Genomic DNA, 18,958 nt, shown 5'->3' on the forward strand with positions numbered 1-18,958 from the left:
CGAATCTTCGCTCCTTCCAATCCATTGTGTCCTCCAGGGTTTGTTCCCCCCCACTAAATTCTTGATTTTTTTAAATCTCACCCCTCTTTTTTTTCCCCTATGACCTTTCGGTTTTTTAGTTTCCCCCCTCTTTTTTGCTTTCCCCCCAGAAAATTCTGAAAATATCAGTTCCCCCCATATACCGAAATAAATTTCTCAAATTTCAACCTGACACAAACGTAAAATTTTGCTGCAAAAGGAATGCTAGACAAAATAGAACGAAAATTGGTTAATTTTTCAATCATGATCTAATCGCATGATATCATGTGGACTGAACTTGGTTGCTGAGATAAAGTTGAAGTGATTTCACACTTCCCCCCACCAAACTTGCCAACTATCGATGTTTCCCCCCTCTCCCCCCCCTTTTACTATTCAAATTTTCATTCCCCCCCCCCCTCACCCATTCAAAATTGGAAAATTGGTTTCCTTTATAAAGGCCGAGCCAACTGGACCCCTTGAAAGACCGTCTAAAAGTCCTAGATTACTGGGCCATCCATAAACCTTACTCCATAATTCGTAATTCGTGTTCGAAATATGGAGACGAAATATGTATGTATTCAAATGATATCAACCCAGAAAAATGATACAAATTTTTCTCTTTGTTTGCAGGATGCGAAGAAAGGTGTGATATTCCGTCGTTTTCCACCCGTCCTCCATCTACACTTACTACGTTTCCAATACGACCCTCAAACAGACACCAACTACAAAATCAACGATAAGTATGTGTTGTTTTGCGACAAAGAGCGGAAGAAGAATGAAATTATGATTTTTTGTTATCACTTCCTTTGTACTCTTAGGTGCTTAACAAACGCCCCCTGCTTGTTTTTTTTTTCCAACACCCTTTCCCTTTGGACCTTATTAGGACCTTCTGTTTATTGAATAATTTTGAAATAAGGTACAATTCCCAGCCCTGGGTAATTAGGCGCCCTGCTAATTAAAATTTTAAAATTTGAAAGAACTGAAAGAAATCTAAAAGATTTGTGGCGAATGTGATAATCCGCTCTCTTACGGAGTCATAATCTTTAGATGCATACGTGTTACGCGTAGAGTAATTCGAATTATTGATTGAATGGCAGCGCTAAACCAATCGGATTTTACCTTTCTTTTCACAATGAACCCACGTAGTGAGGTCTGTTAGCACGAAAATACTTCAGATGGTGATAAAAGCATGAAATTTGGCACAGATGATCCTTAGAGGGTCTAAAACTTAATTTCAAACAGTAACACCAAAATTAGAAATTCCTTCTGATGCTTGGGTCTAAGCGACATGGAAAGGCTTAATACATCCAAAAAAAAAAGTCAGTTGTACACTGTGTTCCTGAAGGGAGAACGCTGTGTTGATTTGCCTTGTAAGTCTCAAAATCTAAGTTTTAGTATTCTGTAGGATTTAAAGCTTTTAATTCAATTTGAACATCAGAATCAGAAAAAGCAATGAGTTTGAATATGAATTCATGTATAAAACATCAAATTTGGTCAATTTGTTCCAAAATTACAAGGATTTTAAGTTTTGCCTGGAAAGGCTTGTGATGACGTCATCACAAAACTTTCAACCTTCATAACTTTTGATAGGAAGATTTTCAAGGCATGCTTTATACCTCAATTTTCATCAGCATTTCATGCTCTTTCCGCTGGAACCATCAGATTTTGAATATTTTCAAAAAAATAAATTTTTGCCCAGCTGATGACGTCATCTGGCAGGTGGCCAGGTGGAAAAATTTGGTGTTACTGTTTAAAATTAAGTTTTAGACCCTCTAAGGATCATCTGTGCCAAATTTCATGCTTTTATCACCATCTGAAGTATTCTTACGTTTTTATGTGCTAAAAGACCTTATTTTTCTATCAATGAAAACTCTTCCAAATTAAGAAGAGAGGGCTGTATGCCTTTTTTCCTCAAATCCTGCCCAGGTTTAGGCTTATGAATTGACTTTTTCTTTCGCTCTTTTCCTTTCAGATACGCTTTTCCAGAGCAGTTAGATTTATCACAATATCTGGACGCAGAATCCAAAATATCTGAACCCCAACCTATATACACTTTACACGCCGTTCTAGTTCACAGTGGTAAGGAAAGCAATTTTTCAAATGAATAATCCCTAAACATAGGAATTACTAAAATTTAAGAATTTTTCGTTAGAAAAAAAGTCGGCCGATTTCTATAAACGTTCTGCTGCGTTACAACTTTTCCGTCTGTAGACGAAAATCTGTCTAGTTGAATTTTCTAACATGGATTTCCGTTCAAATAAAAACAAGGCTTTAAAACAGGATTTTCTTGAAATTAGAGTCAATTTTTAGACTTCCCGTCCAGATTAACCAAAGTTGGTTGCAACACTACCTTACTAACATTTCAAGCCTCGTTCTTTTTTCGCAATTGCTTATCAAATACTCAATCTATCCTTACCAGGTTCCAGAAATGTCTTCTTGTCTCCAAACTCGAGAAATTCGAAGATTCTAAACGACTTTCTTGTAAAATAATTTATTCCCTGTGTTAAATGACGAATTCTACTTTTAAAATGCTGTATTTGCTTAAAAATTAAAGAACATCATTAGTTAAAGGATATATTTGCGCCGCACGAGCACTTTTGTCAATTCTGCTTTGTTATCATAAGAGGCGCGCCTCCTCCCTATACCATGATATCTTTAACCTTCTCAAATTGTGTCATTTAGCTCAACCAACCCTTTTTCTTCTTTAGGTGACAATCACGGAGGACATTACGTTGTGTACATCAACCAAAGAGGCGATGGAAAGGTTACATTTCTATCCATCTATTTGATTCTCGATTACTTAGGTTTCTGTTCTCCAGTTATGTTTTTTTTGCAACTGCAGTTGACGCTCTCACATTCGACGTTCTACTATTCAATACCATCCATTATTTGATTACATTGAGAGTCGCCGTAAACAACAAACTCGTATAAACGACGCTCTACTATTCGATACCCTTCCTTTATTCGATATATATTATTTTTATCATATTCGTTTTATCTTTTGAATATGTTATACTTCAATTGACTGTATCATACTTTATTAATAAAAAAAAGGAAATGACAATCGAATTCGCCTTGAAAATCGAGTTAGAGAGCATCACCTGTAGTAGGATTGTTAATTTCTTAAGTAATTTCTTTTTCTCCAGTGGTACAAATTTGATGACGACGTTGTTTCACAAGCGACGAAGAAAGAGGCGATCGTTAACAACTTCGGCGGTTTCGAGGATGAGATTGCGATTCGACATTGCACCAACGCCTACATGTTATCGTACATTCGAACCGATAATTTAAGTGAGTTCAACTTGTCTAACAATCTGCTTACGTCATTTAAAATAAATTTAGGCTTTATAAGGTTTTTTTGGGTCGCCCAAGTTGTATTCGCCCGTTAGTTAACAATATCTTTAGTAAAAGAAAAAAAAAATTGATTGCGGTACTTCTGATATCACATAGTGACTTGGAATTTAGATATATTCCCTGTCTAACCTTTTCCAAATATTGCAAGTGATTTTCCTCTTTAAACCAATTTCACAATTCGCAACTCACTTCAAAGGTTTTTTGGAAGAAATCCGTTTGAAATAAGATAACAAAAAGAAAGAACAAAAACACCTTTTACCTTACTCAGTACCATTCCTTTTTTAAATTTTGCAACTTACTGGGGATTTTATATTGCATAAATTAAATGTCGTAATGTTTCTAAGTTTTCGTTTTGCAGAAGATATATTGCAAGACGTCAATGAGAACGACATTCCAGATCACCTGACAAATAAATTTCAAGAAGAGAAGTAAGCACACGCATGCGTATATTAATTGTTTTATGTCAACATAATAAGACCACCAACTTCCCGGACTTTTCCACTGCCACTTTTCCAGAGGAGAAGTTAGTTAGGCAAACATTTTCCGTACCTTTAAAAAAAAGACTCTTTCCATTTTCATACCTGCTATCCCGGGAAAAATAGCGGAAATCTTCTGGACATGTCAGGGTGGAATCTTAACTGTCTGGGAAGTAGAAGCTTACTCCTCTCCTATCCCGCTAGGGTTATTACCCTATTGGTTGATGTGAACCATCTGTACAGAGAAAAACATTATTCATATTTTTTCCCGTAGTGGTACAGTAAGTAAGTTTGCGACCGCAGTCGAGGGCGACCCGAAGGCTCCCTTTTCGTATGGCTGTCTACCCGAAGGTAGGGGAGGGCGCCACTCCTTTCCCTGAAATTTTCCACTTACCCTTGATCCGTCTCTTTACTTGCCGAGCATCAAGGAGAGAGGCATCAAGTACCATTTTAGGAATCTTTGGTATGACCCGGCTGAGGATCGAACCCACAACCTTGCGCACCGTAGCTGGATGCTCTACCTTCATGCTACGGTCGCTACTGTGGTACAGTACTCTACCTACAATTGGTCTCAAATTTGATATCTACCCATTTGAAGTCATCATGCACTGAAACGTACTCATAAGTGTAATTTCGATAAAAAGAAAACGCTTAACTAAAGTACAGTGGAGTCTCTATAACTCGAACACGCCCGAGGAACACAAATTTGCTCGAGTTAAGGAAATTTCGAGTTATGGAGTAAGGTTTATAAAGCATTGCTAACTGAAGGGACCATAAGACATTATCCGAGTGAAGGAACATTTCGGGTTTGAGAGGTTCGATTTATAGAGACTCCACTATATTGTTAAAAAGCTCCCTTTCAATCATTGTAGACGTATCGAAGCACAGCGCCGTAAAGAGCGGAGTGAAGCACATTTATACATGGACGTACAAGTCCTAACAGAAGACAGTTTCGCCACGTGGACAGGAAACGATCTCTTCAACCTCGAAACCTGTAAACAAAGGTATGTTGGAATTTTATTTGAATTTTACTTAAATTTTACTTAAATTTTGTCTCGAACTAAAAACCTTGCTGTAACAACTGTGCTATATTTCAAGTCTTCAATTTTTATTTCAAATTTTGATTTAGTTTTGATTTCAACTGTTTTCTCTTTTGATTTTAGCTGTTTCAAGATTCAACGTAAAGAGAAATTGAAAGACGCTACGAAAATCATTGCAGAATCATTCGTAAGCTTCCTCCCACCAACTTCAAGTTGATACGCATGTTATATTCTATACGCGATGGCTTTACTATTTTTTTACAGTCGATACTTTTTACGTGGGATAAAAAGAAAGGGATAGCCCAGTAATCTAAGACTTTTAAGCGGTCTTTCGATTGTTTTTACGTGTTTACGGCCAGCCGGCTCGGCTATGAACTGAACGGAGCTTCGGAAGGAGCAGTGATACGAACGCGAATGCTGACGCCTTTAGCCACTCGGCATTCATTTTTCGAGAACTGTCCCTTATCCCGTTTGCCAACCTGTTCTGGACCATTCTGTGATAACAAGATCGAGAAGAAATGCTCCTTTGCAATCTTAGAGTTTCGTGCTTTCTTACAAACTTAATAATAACGTCATACCGTTTATAATGGAGGCTTCCGTTGATACTGTTAATCTCCTAGGATAGAGTCGAGATTTTACGTGAATAGCTGAGTAATCTAGGACTTTTAAGAGTTAGACACGGTCTTTCGCATTCATTTCACGGGTTCCTCTGTCAGCCACTCAGCTATCTATGAAAATGCTCCGAAATTCGAAATTTCAGCATAATATCACCATACCATTAAACCTTTGGTCAAATGTCTGCACGCAGCTGCACGAGAAAAGTTCTTCCCTGTCAGAGGGGATTTCTATCCCAGCGAATTTATCAGATTTTTTTCAGTTTCCGCATTTCTGTATCGAAAAATGATCATGGAATCCATTACGCTGCATGTTGTGATAGAAATGAGTGGATTCTTAATTATTGATAATTATGCATGACGTAATGTTTTCTACGGAAACATCCCGGTTTTTCGAACAATTTTCCGTAGAAAACGTTACGTCATGAATTAAGAAGCCGTCCAAACCCCATTACGACATAAAGCGAAAATCCATGCGTTAACCAATGCATTATGCTTTTAATCTCTTAGGGTTACACGGCGTCACAGTGCAAATTGTGGATATTCCAAAAACGAGCCAACAACACTACACGGCCGGCTTTCATCGAAGTTCGTAACGAAGATAAAAGACGCTTCGAAAGTAACGATGATATCGATATTTTTTACGCCAACGATAACGAAACGTTAATGTTAGCATTCTTAGAGACAATAGACGTCGAAAGTGGAGCCACGTCGCTACCCGATTTCGACACTAAAAATGAAGTGAATTTATTTTTCAAATTTTACGACCCTCGGACGAGGACCATGTCTTATTGTGGACATTCGTACGTTGATTTGCGGTCGTTGCCAACCAGTTTGTTCCCGATGCTCTGTGAAAGAGCTGGTCTTCCCAAAGGAACCAAACTTCTATTTTTCGAGGTAAGTTATGAATTACAATACACCATATTTTCTGTACAGTGTGCCTCGAAAAGGATGGATTTCACTTTTTATAAACATTTTCCGCCTTTTTTGGGACACACGACCACGTGACAGATTAAGGGTTCAGGGATCGAATTCTTAGGAGAAAAAATTCCATAGCTTTTGGATTTAGATTTTAAAGTTTCAACATTTCTTCAATGGTTGCAAAAGAGTGAGCCTGATGAAATTTTGTTGGCCGATACAGCGTTAACGTAGATCCAATCAAAAATTTGAGGCCGAAATCTGGAAACAGTTCAAAGATTTTCAAAAACAGGGAAGTCGTTAATTCATGATATGTACCACTGCAATGTCTTCTGACATTACATCATGGACCCAACAGCTGATTGGTTGTAAGTGACGTAAAATCAGTCAATACGTCACTTTGAACCAATCAGCTATTGGGTGGAATGGAAGACATTGCAATGATGCATATCATGAATACACACTTCTCGAGATAAATCAATAGCATTACAGGCCTCGTTTTCAAATGAAATAATTACTTCAAACGACATTTAAAAATGTAGTGTGTTTTCCCGTTTTCAATTTTGATAATAAACCCCCAACGCTTTCAAATATTAATAATGCCTGACGACGTTGAAGTATCGTAGCAACAAGATTTTGAGAACGAGGTTTGCAATTATTTTATACATCCCGAGAAGAGTGTATTGATACAAGATTTCGTTTCGTTTGCTGGGAGGATTAAAATTGGTCTTAAAAATTGGCTTGTGATAACACTTTGACGTTCTTTCAATTTTCCAGGAAATCAAAACTGGTCAAACGGAGCAAACACGGACGGATAAGAAATTCGAGGAGGTAGTTCAAGACCTCATGGATGGTGATATCATCTGCTACCAAGCGTGAGTCCTTTTTAGCCCCTTCCTATTCTGAATGGAATTAAAGTGGGTATAAAGTCTTTCTAAAGTCGCTGCCTCTCCCTCTGTTAACCTCAATACAATGACTTTTTCAATCGTTTTCAAGCAAGGATTTAGCCGCCAACTTTCTGCTCACTTTTTTTCTATTTTGTCTACTTTAGAATAGAGAGGGCAGAAAGTTAGCCGTCTATGATTGATAGTCGGCCTTTTTAACTGCCTACTCTTGTACGATCGCTAGCGAAATTGATTCTAAAAATTGATCAAATAAAGTTTTACTTTGTGCTCCTGATCGTGATGTGGAGGTTTATTGAGATGTTTTCCAAACTTCCAAAAAAAAACCGTATACCCCCTGTTAAGGAGGTCTATTTCCGTTCCAAGGGGGTAAGGTTTGATATGTGGCGGAATTCCATAGGGAGATGCAAAAATCTGCCTAAAATAAATGGAATTCCGTGGGGAAAGCTTTTTAAATCCTACTAAAATTCAGAATTCCAGAGGGGTTTAAACCTGAAATTGCCTGGAATTCCAAGGGGTTGCAGCATTTCCAACCACAGAGGGATGGACCTCCTCAACAGGGGGTATACGTTTTTTTTCTGGAAAAGCCCAATAGTTATTAAAGTTGTTTAATTACTGTAATTCTATTCAACTTCTTTTTATAGAGATGAACCAAATCTTCATGAGAAATACGAAATACCAACACCCGTCGAATATTTCAAGTATGTTTTGTTTGTTTTTCAGCTATTTTACCATTCATAAGTATTCTTTATTTTCTATATTTGGGGAAGGGGGTCAATATTTTGACAGTTCAATCTTGATAAACATTCTATCACTTTTACTTTTTGTTTTCTACTCTTGTATTTTTTACTTGATTTTTATTTTATTTTTTTTTGGGGGGGGTGGCAATAATTCCACGATTGCACAGGATATTGGAAGCGAGAACTAGGCAAAGATAAAAAGATAAAAAATGATGATTGAGGTGGCTAAAAATGCTCTTATTTTCACAACTTTGTGAGAATTTTTGTACTATTTCCTAAGAAATTGGGATAGCAAAGCCATAAAATGTTCTTATAACTTGTTCTTATATTGGCCACCAAAGCCTCATGTTCTTATATAGTTTGTTCTCATAACGTTTAATCTCACGATAATAATCATTTGATCACTATTTCATTCTCATTTTCAACAGAGATTTACAACATCAAATTTCGATGACGTTTTGCGACAAGAACAACCCGAACGACCCAGGTTTCGTGGAAATTCTAAATCTCAAAATGAATTACTCACAGATCGCAACCACCGTTGCTAAATGTCTTGATATTGATCCAAGGAAAATACAGTTCTTCAAACCGCAAGTGTATGTATCATATTCTAGCAGTGTTAAATGTTCTTCCATCTCACTCAGATTTCCGTCCCAGCTTAATATTCATAAAAATGCTATTCCGTCTCAAAATTCTGCAAGTGTATGTATCCTATTTTACCAGTGTCAAAAGTCTCAGTGAAGTATATAAAGATGCTATTCCGTCTCAAAATTCTGCAAGTTATGTATCCTATTTTACCAGTGTCAAAAGTCTCAGTGAAGTATATAAAGATGCTATTCCGTCTCAAAATTCTGCAAGTGTATGTATCCTATTTTACCAGTGTCAAAAGTCTCAGTGAAGTATATAAAGATGCTATTCCGTCTCAAAATTCTGCAAGTGTATGTATCCTATTTTACCAGTGTCAAAAGTCTCAGTGAAGTATATAAAGAGGCTATTCCGTCTCGGAATTCTGCAAGTGAATGTATCCTATTTACCAGTGTCAAAAGTCTCAGTGAAGTATATAAAGATGCTATTCCGTCTCGAAATTCTGCAAGTGTATGTATCCTATTTTACCAGTGTCAAAAGTCTCAGTGAAGTATATAAAGATGATATTCCCCCGTCTCGAAATTCTGCAAGTGTATGTATCCTATTTTACCAGTGTCAAAAGTCTCAGTGAAGTATATAAAGATGCTATTCCGTCTCGAAATTTTGCATAATTCACCAAAATCTTAAATATCCAAATGGGCACAAACGTCTTTTGGACGTCTAATGTACGTTTCTAGGACGTCCAAAGGTCTCAAAGCCGCCTATTGAATGCCCATAAGACGTTGCGTGCCTATAAGGATATGTGCTACTTTTCCTTTCTAACGAAAATCCTTGCTTCGACTACTGGTATTCTTCTAGATAAATTAGACTTATTTTGTATCATTCTGAAAAAGTTTACGACGCAAAGTCTTCATTTTGCTTCTGCTGAAAACCTAATTAAAAGATTAAATTCTTACCCATTTCTTCCAGATACCGTGACCATCCCGGTAACGCAATCAAATGCACATACGAAGGTCAATTAAAAGACTTGGTTGCTAATGCTCGCAGAGGTCCCAAAAAACTATACTATCAGACGGTGAGTGGCCGCGCTTTCTATTTAATATTTCAAAATCACATTGTAAACTCATTACCGGGGCGTTATTTTCTTAAATCAAAATTTCTCTGGGTTTTCTAGATAGACACTCAGATAGAATTCCTAGTTTTATCGACAAAGTTTGAGCGTTCAAATACTGCTTGTGATAAAATGATTCTTAAATTGTTTAAACCTGGAAATTGAGGACGGGCGTGCCAGGTTTGTGTGCAGACACCGTCGAAATTGTTTCCTTTAAATCCTTTGCCTTTAAATTTTCCTCTGCATGATAATTCAAAGTAAAACAATTATGTGCAGAATTCATATGGGGTAACAGAAACGGAACCAAAATTTGATACTGAGAGGTTTTAGGGAAGAAATCTTCAAGGTTATTACAATTTTGAGCCTTTTATTCTTAAAACTATCCAACTAAATATTCAAATGTCATCTTCCTCCTTCTTTGAATACAGTTGACGATGTCCATCGACGAGCTAGAAAACAAGATCCAATTTAAATGCACTTTCATCAACGCTGAGCTCAAAGACGAGGTAAATTTTTTATCTCCATAGTGGACCCTTTAACACAATGTCAAAATTTCTCAGTCCATCTCCGTCTCAGTGGAGTATATTTTTTGTCTCAAAATTATGCATACACGTTTTTTTTTTTATTAGAACCTAGTTTATAAGAACATATAGGCTGAAATTCGTCGAAAAATTAAGAACATCTTAAGAACATGCCCAGCCTCGGTTTGGAAAAAAATGACAAGAAACTACAATTTTTTCTTCTTTTTAAGCAGTTTTAACAGAATTTAGGGGTGAATCTTCAAAAGTCGAGAGTCAAATATTGTCCAAATTTTGCCAAATTCAAGTGCTCTTTATTTTGTATCATATTGTCGATTTAGAGTAGTCTGAAAAATTAAGAACGCATTTAAGAACATTTTAGGCTGAAAATTGCTAAAAAAATAAGCACATCCAGGCTCAGCCAAATTTTAGGTGTTCTAATAAAAAAAAAAACGTGTAATTTACCAAAGTTTCATGGTGCTCATTTGGTGTTTGAAATCCATTTTCCGTCTCAGTCAAAAAACTCGCTTTGATCACTGTTGACAAGATAGGTGAAAATGTTTTACTTACTTTAGGTGTACAAACTTTCGCGAGCAGAAACTTTCGCAATTTTCGCGAATTTTGGCCTTTTTCGTGAAAGTAAATGTTTTTGAAAAACCTCGAAATCGTAATGAATATTAAATTTTCGGCATATTATTATCCTTTAATGGCTTTTTAAAGTCGAAGAGCAACCGTCTTTAGCGGATTTAAGGAATATTTTTCACTTTTAAGGCAATTTTTATTCGAAAATTCTCATGTTTATCCAACGATTCACGAAAGTTTATGCTCGCGAAAAACTTTTTTCCTTAAATTCGCGAATGTAAATGTCGCAAATTTCGCGAAAGTAAATATCGCAAATTTCGCGATTTTCATACCTCGTGAAAGTTTCTGCTCGCGAAAGTTTGTACGCCTAAAGTACTTTGTGACAACTTCTTTAATAATATTGGTCGAAGTTTAAGTTTCTTCGTGGTTCTTCCACCAACTTTTGTTTGAAAGTGGAACTGCCTGAATTTTTATCTATCTCGCTCACCTCATTTCCATACCCTGTCTTTCCCAAGGCTCCCTTAAGACAATTAAGTTGGAGTAGAGATGATTGTTAAGATTTCAATAAAAAGTGATATTGGTTGGTTTTAAGATCCGTTATTATACTTGGATAAATTTCCGCGAGATCAATATAATTTTATGTTTTAGCGAATTTTTGCCATTTTCGCGAAATAAAACTCGCGAAATTAGCTGAGATTCCTGACGGAAATTTGTCAATGTGTTATTTTTTGGCGTTTACAGGGTCAGCTTCAACAATTCTTTTGCTGATTCTTTAAAGTAAATTCATGTGAATTTTTCGAACACTACAGTAATGGTACGGGGAAATGAATCCAAAATTTTCGCGATTTTTTCAACTCTTGATATTTGATCTTGCGAAAATTAATCCGATTACTCCGAAGTAATCCGATTAAAGTACTGCATAGCGCTACATAATTACGATTTCTTTTCCTCTCTTCTTTCTAGCGAGATTTACTCATACCCGTTGACAAGGCAGGTTTCGTCAAGAATCTCCTGGAAGAATCTCGTGAATTTCTACCAGTCAATCCGGCCGACAAACTGAGACTTGTTGAAATTGCGCAATTCAAAATCCATCGCGTCGTTCCCAATGGGACAAGTTTAGATTCACTCGTGCTACAAGCTCCCAAAACGTATCGAATAGAGGTAGGTTGATTGGCATTAAGAACCATCTACATTATTACAACTTATCCGGAATCCGTCCCAGCTGGCACACGACGTTGTTTCAACGTTCAACTAACGTTATATGGACGTTGTGAACGTTAGATAAACGTCAAAAAAACGTTGTGTGCCAGCTGGGGTACATTTGAGTTAAAAAATTTTTCCTTCAAAAGTCTTAGAAAACGCTTGATTTTTACCAATTCGTTCTTCCATTTTTTTTACATCCATTTTTATTTCTATTTTCATTGTAGGCCATACCACAGGAGGAGATTATCATGGAACCCAACTCGATTCTTATTCCCGTTATGCATTTTCAAAAGGTAAGAAAAGTTCTCCCAATGCAATCCTAAAATGTGATAAACAAAACAGGACGTTTACAGGCATAAAAAATTGTCTGGACTCCCAATCACTTCCAGGCAATATTTTAGGGAAGGGTGGTGATAGACTCTCTACTTTCATTGATATATCACTCTCGCCATACCGATTGATAATTGGAGTATCGATTGACGTCAAATGAGCTTAGTAAGAGCTTATTAGTTTTTGAACATTGAAATTGGACATCCATTGACATGCTCATGCGGGGAGTTTGAAATTTTAAATAAGGCTAGAACATAAAATGCAGTGTGAAAAGATCTTTTTTTTCGAATATCAAACGACATGGTCCGAATTAAGTTAAGGGTAGCAAAAGTCGAAAGACAAGGAGTTAGAAATCGATTTTGCCATGTCCAAATTTTTAATTACTTTGTTTTGATTATCTCTTTTCAGGAATTGTTCACGGCTTTTGGAACTCCGTTTTTCGTGAAGCTAAGTGATGTAAGTGAAAGCTTTTTTCTTTTTTTCTTTTTTTCTTTTTTTCTTTTTTTTCTTTGTCAACACCGATATAACTCTTCAAGGTTGAGAGTTTTAAAATTGGGTCTTTATATGGGGTTAGGGTGGTTTAGTTTTACAAATCGGGCCCATAGCCCGCTCCAAAAAACGAAACTATTTGATACCTTAAGTGGATAAATTTTGGCGGGGATTTAATTTGACGAATGAGGTTTTAATCTCTGGTAAACTAAAAGATACGTGGTATTTTACTAAGAAATGCATATTCTCCATATAATTTCTATCTTTAAAAAAAATCGTTAAATTTGGCGGGGATTTAATTTGGCGAATGGCCGATTTTTGAAATTTTGGCAGGGATTTAATTTAACGATTTTTGACAAAATTCGCCAACTTTGCCAAATTTAACTTTCGTAAATATTTATCCAATTGGCTTAAAATTTTGAATATGAATTGGCATCTTTTGTGGAGATTTCGCCTCTGATTATCCATACAGTTGACACTCGCTAATTCGAACTAGAAGGGGTAATTTCATTTGTTTGGATTATAAATATGTATTTTCCAAAAATCAAAATGTTAAAAACATAACTAAAAGTTTCATGCACTTACGTACAATCATCAGATGTGACTAAAAACAGTGTTGAAAAGAAATTTATGTACAAGAAAAAATTCTGATTCATTAAAAAGTGATTAAAACATGTGATGGAAGATTATTAAAAGATCGTTAAAAGATAAAAAAGACAAAGGTAGTAAAACTGTAAAATTCTCAAGGGTCTGGTGGGACCTCTTTCAAGTTTTTTAATATTACAATCGCGAAAATAAAAGTTCGCGAAATCAAAAAAAGAATTATTACGAGTGTTCAACTTCAGTTTACTTCAATTATAAACTCTAGTACTTTCTTTGAAGTTTTTTGAAAGCTTTTGAGTGACTTTGTCTGCCTTTGTTCGATTAAAAAACACATCTCTTATCTAGTTACAATTTATATAGTCGCGAAATTAAATAAAGAAGACAATTTTCACGAAATTTAATCCACGTGAAATCTTTAAATTCTCGTCTCGCGAGAATTAGTACACGCGAAAATTTATCCACTTAAAGTACTTTCCAGGTCATTACCATTACCATATCCCACCCTAGATGCTTTCTCCTAGTGAAAGATAGGAATGTGTTCAATGAGTTAAAACTGCTCGGATCAGAAGTCGGAATAGGAATGCATTTCAATATGAGGAGGGCTCATTAAGAAAAACACATCTTCCAAAATCTTTGTATTTGAGCTAGTTTGTAGATAGTATGTAATAATGAATTTATCTTGTTTTCAGGGTGAAACGATTGCCACACTTCAAGAGCGCGTGCGTGAAAAACTTGGATTGCCTGAAAAAGAATTTGATAAGGTGAGATAAGACTTGTCCTTTGTCATTTTCAACGAATGTTTAGAAAAAATTTCAAATCGTACGTACTCTAATTTGATTTTCAAGGGGGAATTATGATATGATATGCACCATTGCAATTTCTTCCACGGACCCAACAGCTGATTGGTTGAAATTGACGTATTGACTGATTTTACGTCACTTACAACCAATCAGCTGTTGGGTCCGTGATGTAATGCCAGAAGACATTGCAGTGGTGCATATTATAAATAGCATTTACATCGAATAAGGGAGCGTTTCGAATAGTAGAACAATATAGTCAAAAATTGAATTCCATTTGACAAATTCTACTGACTTGTATACTGACTTGATTTTACCGAAGCTGGTCTGCCAGTGACTGCTGAGACTTGATTGTTTTAGCAGAATTGAAGAGTGATACTTCTAGCCAATTAAAGACTTGAAATTATTCTAATCTTCTAATGACCATCATTTCATTTCCAGATCAAATTCTGCTTGGTGGCGATGGGCAAATTAACGTATTTCCCCGACGGTAAGCTGATAAGTTCTCTTTCTTATTTTTATAAACTTTTGATGAGTGCTGTTACAGCCGACTTTCACAAGGCCTCATTAGAATTGGTCAAACCCTATCCGCTTTTTGAAGTGATTTTTAATCATAGAGTTCATTGTAAAAAGGTTCCAATCAACAGTAACTTTTTTTTGGTGGGAAAGTTTCGGGAAGACAATTTTCAAAATAGTGCAGATTTTACCATGAATTCAACTTTAACTTCTTTCAATTTACTCTATGAATGCGATATTGGCTCGGAGCAATGACGTTTAGTCAAAAAGGGTGGATGGATTACAGTTAAACTAGAATTTGACGGGTGAATACCAAAGCATGTTGAACTTGTTTCTTTTTCTACTGACCGGATAGCTCGCTGGGTAGAGCATTCGCCTTTCAATCCAAGGGTCGTGTGTTCGATCCCCGGCCATCGCCAACTAAACAAAAGAGTAGCTTAAATTGGGTAATCTAGGCGGCAAGTCACTCGGAGTTGAGAGTAGGCGTCTTGGTCTAGCGCAAATAGAAAAGAGCATACACTCCCGCCTTACTTCCAGCTCTGCCGATAGCCACCAAATATACTTATCTATGTTATCTTGTTTGCAGAGCCGGATCGTCCACTACAGACGAGTGAATTCACCAGAGATACGCCTCAACCACTTTGTCTTGGTCTCGATCACGTCAACAAAGCTCCCAAGAGGACCAGATACGCATACACTGAAAAAGCTATCAAAATTCACAACTGAGACTGACTTCGAATCTCACACTCGCACGTGTTTATGTGCGCTCGTCCACGGGATATCCTCGATTGTTCAAACCACTTCACCTTTAACTTGCCTCGCTCATCCACGATTGGCAATAATGATTCATTCTGTTTCAGTTCCATAAAAAGAAAAGTCTTTTTTATTTATTAAAAGCGCAAGAAAACTGACAATTCTCTTAGCTTCATTCAAACAGTCGAATAAACAAACCAATTGGAATTCAACAACTCTTCAACCATAACAATAATTCACTGGAAGAAATTGTTCGTTAATTTGAAAACAAAATCTTCGAACCATTTTTATATTCAATAAAAACAGACCACCACATCACAAAGTTGACCATCAAATGGAAATTTTATGTTGTTGTGGACACTTTCAATGTTTTTAACCACGACTTGACAGATTTTTAGTCTACTTGGTTAGCTTTTAGGTGGATATTATGTTTAAATTAATTCTGGCTAGCTATCAAAATGTTATAAAATATTGGTCAATTTTTTTAGAAATTCTCGCACGATTTTACAATGAGATGTTTTTCAACTAATAAAATCATTTATTTAGATTTTAGTTTAATTAGTTTAATTAGCATTGCTAAAGAGCAGATTCAGCAGATTGGAGGTTAGTTTTAAATCCTAAATTCCTATTCACGCAAAAAAGAAGCAAACCTCTTTTTTCCCGGGATTATCATTCTGTTTACAAGTAAACTTACTGTTCTACCTTGAATTGTTACTGAATTTATGTATCGGAGGATATCGAAGGCGACGGTACGCAAAACAAAATCGATGTTGATTGATGTATATGGCTATGTACCGACGTTTTTATAAGTTTCCCAGTTTCGCACTAAGATTCTTTTTACTTTTCCGAAATCTTTCCGCTATTTTTCCTGGGCTAACCGGCATGAGGTTGGAAAGTGTTTGTTTCTAAAGGTACGGGAAATCTTGTGCTTACTCATACAAAATTGCCTAACTTTCCGAAGCTTATTTTTCAACTACTATACTACACATGAAGTCCTGGTCTTTTTCCGCTAGAAAAGTGGCAAAGGAATCTTAGTGCAGAAATGAGAAACTTATAATAAAAGACGGTATCGCCTAAATAGACGACGTTATTTTGGTGTTTTTACCGTCGTCGAGAAACGTGGACGAGGATTTTGGGGACATGTCTCCTTCGATTTATCTCGAATACTTTAACTCGCCACTGTAATTAGTCAAATGAAGCTCTTTTCGAGTCAAAATTATATTTGGTCTACTATGTTCACTTTAGGGTCTTTCAGACTGTATCATAGGAAATCTTTTTTCTGGGTTCTCAAGCTACTTTTTATAATGAGAAAGGCTATATAGTAAGGGTTTGTTCAAGCCGAGTAAGAATCACTTACACTCTATTCTGGATATTCGAAATACTCGAAAATGATAATGGGAGAAGTTGGCTGTATTTATAAACAAGTTTCTTGGTATAAACCACCATGCTGTCAAATAGAGTCTACAACAGAATGACTAATTATTATTATTATCCTGGCATTCTTTTATCTGGAAAATTTATTCCTAATGTTTATTTGGTTCGTAAGCATTTTTTAGAGATTTTTTTTTTCCATTCCAATTTTTTTTTGACTAAAGGAAAACATGAAATTGAATGATAGAAAAACATTAAAGAATCTTTATTGTATATATGTTTTTGGTGACTGACCCTCTTATTATCACTTAGGTATTATTGTATTAAACTTTAGCAGTTGCTCCATTTTCCTAAAAAAAAGAACGACATTCCTTTCATTTTTCATGAATCCATTGTTTTATGAACTCCTTCCTGTCTCAAAGGGGGATGCTAGGTTTGTGAAGTGACGGGTATGTGGAGCTGAAGTTCGAAAATTTTGCCCCTTTTTGCTCTAATTTTAATTGTAATTTTTTGAGTCTGTCACAGAGAGTTAATTGCTAATTTATGGTCTTCTGCACCCCCTTTGAGAGATTATGGAAGGTGTGAAAAAGGGACCCTTTGTTATATGGAGAGAGTTATATGGGTCGCACAAATCCGACACCCATTTTATCTAATTGCCCTCTCCGCCGCGGGCTTTGTGCTTCTGATGGTTTCGATGGACTTAAAACTATCGCGAAGCATACTCCAGTCTCTTAGCAACGTTTACTATTCTTCAAGTCTTTAATGATTATGTTTTACTGGGAAAGTACTGTATTAGTTGTTTTAAACTTTTTGGTCAATTTCCATCCTTATTACTTCTCTATATGATATGAATATGAATATACTCGGGTAAATTAATGCGTGTCCAAATTTTCGTTAATTCTTCGGACCCATCATTACCCCTCCTAGCATAATAAATTATACCTTTAAAGAAGCGCATTACGATGTAGAACATGAAAATCGGTGTTACTTAAATTTAGGTTTTGCCAATTTTGAGAAAAACCGCAAAAACCAAAAAATGCTGACGTCAGCAAAACTTGTTTTTTAAATAACTCCAGTTTGGCTAATGGTATAAATATGAAATTTGGACCAGAGTTGCACATTATTAAAAAGATCATTTTGAAAAAAAATGTTTTTGAAATTTTGCTGATGTCTGCACTTTATTGCAAATTTTCGTATTTTGCTGATTTCTGCTGACGTCAGCAAAATTTGAAAAAAATGATTATGTAATAATGTTTTTATTACTGATATGCAACTTTGGTCCAAATTTCATATTTATACCATTAGCCAAACTGGAGTTATTTAAGAAACAAGTTTTGCTGACGTCAGCATTTTTTGGTTTTTGCAGTTTTTCGCAAAATTGGCAAAACTTAAATTTAAGTAACACCGATTTTCATGTTCTACATCGTAATGCGCTTCTTTAAAGGTATAATTTATTATGCTAGGAGGGGTGATGATGGGTCCGAAAAATTTACGAAAATTTGGACACGCATTAATTTACCCAAGTAATTTCACCTCGTTCGATTAATCCTTATTACTTTTCGAAAATTACTAGGAAACCTGGACATGGTATATTTCAACAGGATACTTTAAAAGTATCCTTGATTTCAATGCGACTTTTTTTACAACCTAGTCAACTCTATTTGAACTAAGGGTGGTATGGGGGCTTTTCACTTTTTTCCCAAATTCCCCAAAAAGATGTGCCGGTCCAGGGGCCGATTTTTCTATTTTTTTTTCCCGATATCTACTGCTAAATTTCAAAATTCATTCCCTTTGAGGGTCTGAGGTCTGATTTAAGGTTTTTCATAGAATGCACATCCTGAGCTTAGGGAATTTATAAACCATTATTGCCGAACCAAAGATAAATGTGGAGTAGTGTTGCGACCCCACTACCTGGGACTTTTATTATATAGAGGTGGCAAAAGTTACCCGCTCCTCCTTTAGCGGGGGGGGGGGGTTCAGGGGGTACCCGATTCCGCAATTCCGCCAATTTTTTCTCCAATTTCCGTCAAAGTCAAAC

General features: G+C 36.1%; 1 protein-coding gene across 1 annotated transcript in view; it reads left to right on the forward strand.

Annotated features, from left to right (window-relative positions):
• The window catches only part of LOC136823867 (ubiquitin carboxyl-terminal hydrolase 7-like), a 39,446-nt gene extending 23,300 nt beyond the window's left edge, over nt 1-16,146 (forward strand). The window contains exons 14-32 of the mRNA XM_067080023.1: nt 649-758; nt 1,991-2,097; nt 2,727-2,782; nt 3,165-3,309; nt 3,731-3,800; nt 4,721-4,852; nt 5,012-5,075; nt 6,013-6,399; nt 7,198-7,295; nt 7,967-8,023; nt 8,491-8,658; nt 9,617-9,722; nt 10,187-10,264; nt 11,822-12,019; nt 12,286-12,354; nt 12,800-12,847; nt 14,173-14,244; nt 14,722-14,770; nt 15,383-16,146. Of these exons, the coding sequence (XP_066936124.1) occupies nt 649-758; nt 1,991-2,097; nt 2,727-2,782; nt 3,165-3,309; nt 3,731-3,800; nt 4,721-4,852; nt 5,012-5,075; nt 6,013-6,399; nt 7,198-7,295; nt 7,967-8,023; nt 8,491-8,658; nt 9,617-9,722; nt 10,187-10,264; nt 11,822-12,019; nt 12,286-12,354; nt 12,800-12,847; nt 14,173-14,244; nt 14,722-14,770; nt 15,383-15,522 (2,154 nt within the window). The 3' untranslated portion in view covers nt 15,523-16,146. The remainder of the gene's footprint in view (nt 1-648; nt 759-1,990; nt 2,098-2,726; nt 2,783-3,164; nt 3,310-3,730; nt 3,801-4,720; nt 4,853-5,011; nt 5,076-6,012; nt 6,400-7,197; nt 7,296-7,966; nt 8,024-8,490; nt 8,659-9,616; nt 9,723-10,186; nt 10,265-11,821; nt 12,020-12,285; nt 12,355-12,799; nt 12,848-14,172; nt 14,245-14,721; nt 14,771-15,382) is intronic.
• Nucleotides 16,147-18,958: the final 2,812 nt, after the last annotated feature.

Source organism: Clytia hemisphaerica, unplaced genomic scaffold (genome assembly GCF_902728285.1).
Source record: "Clytia hemisphaerica strain Z4C2 unplaced genomic scaffold, Clytia hemisphaerica genome assembly, whole genome shotgun sequence".
Classification (NCBI taxonomy): Eukaryota; Metazoa; Cnidaria; class Hydrozoa; order Leptothecata; family Clytiidae; genus Clytia; species Clytia hemisphaerica.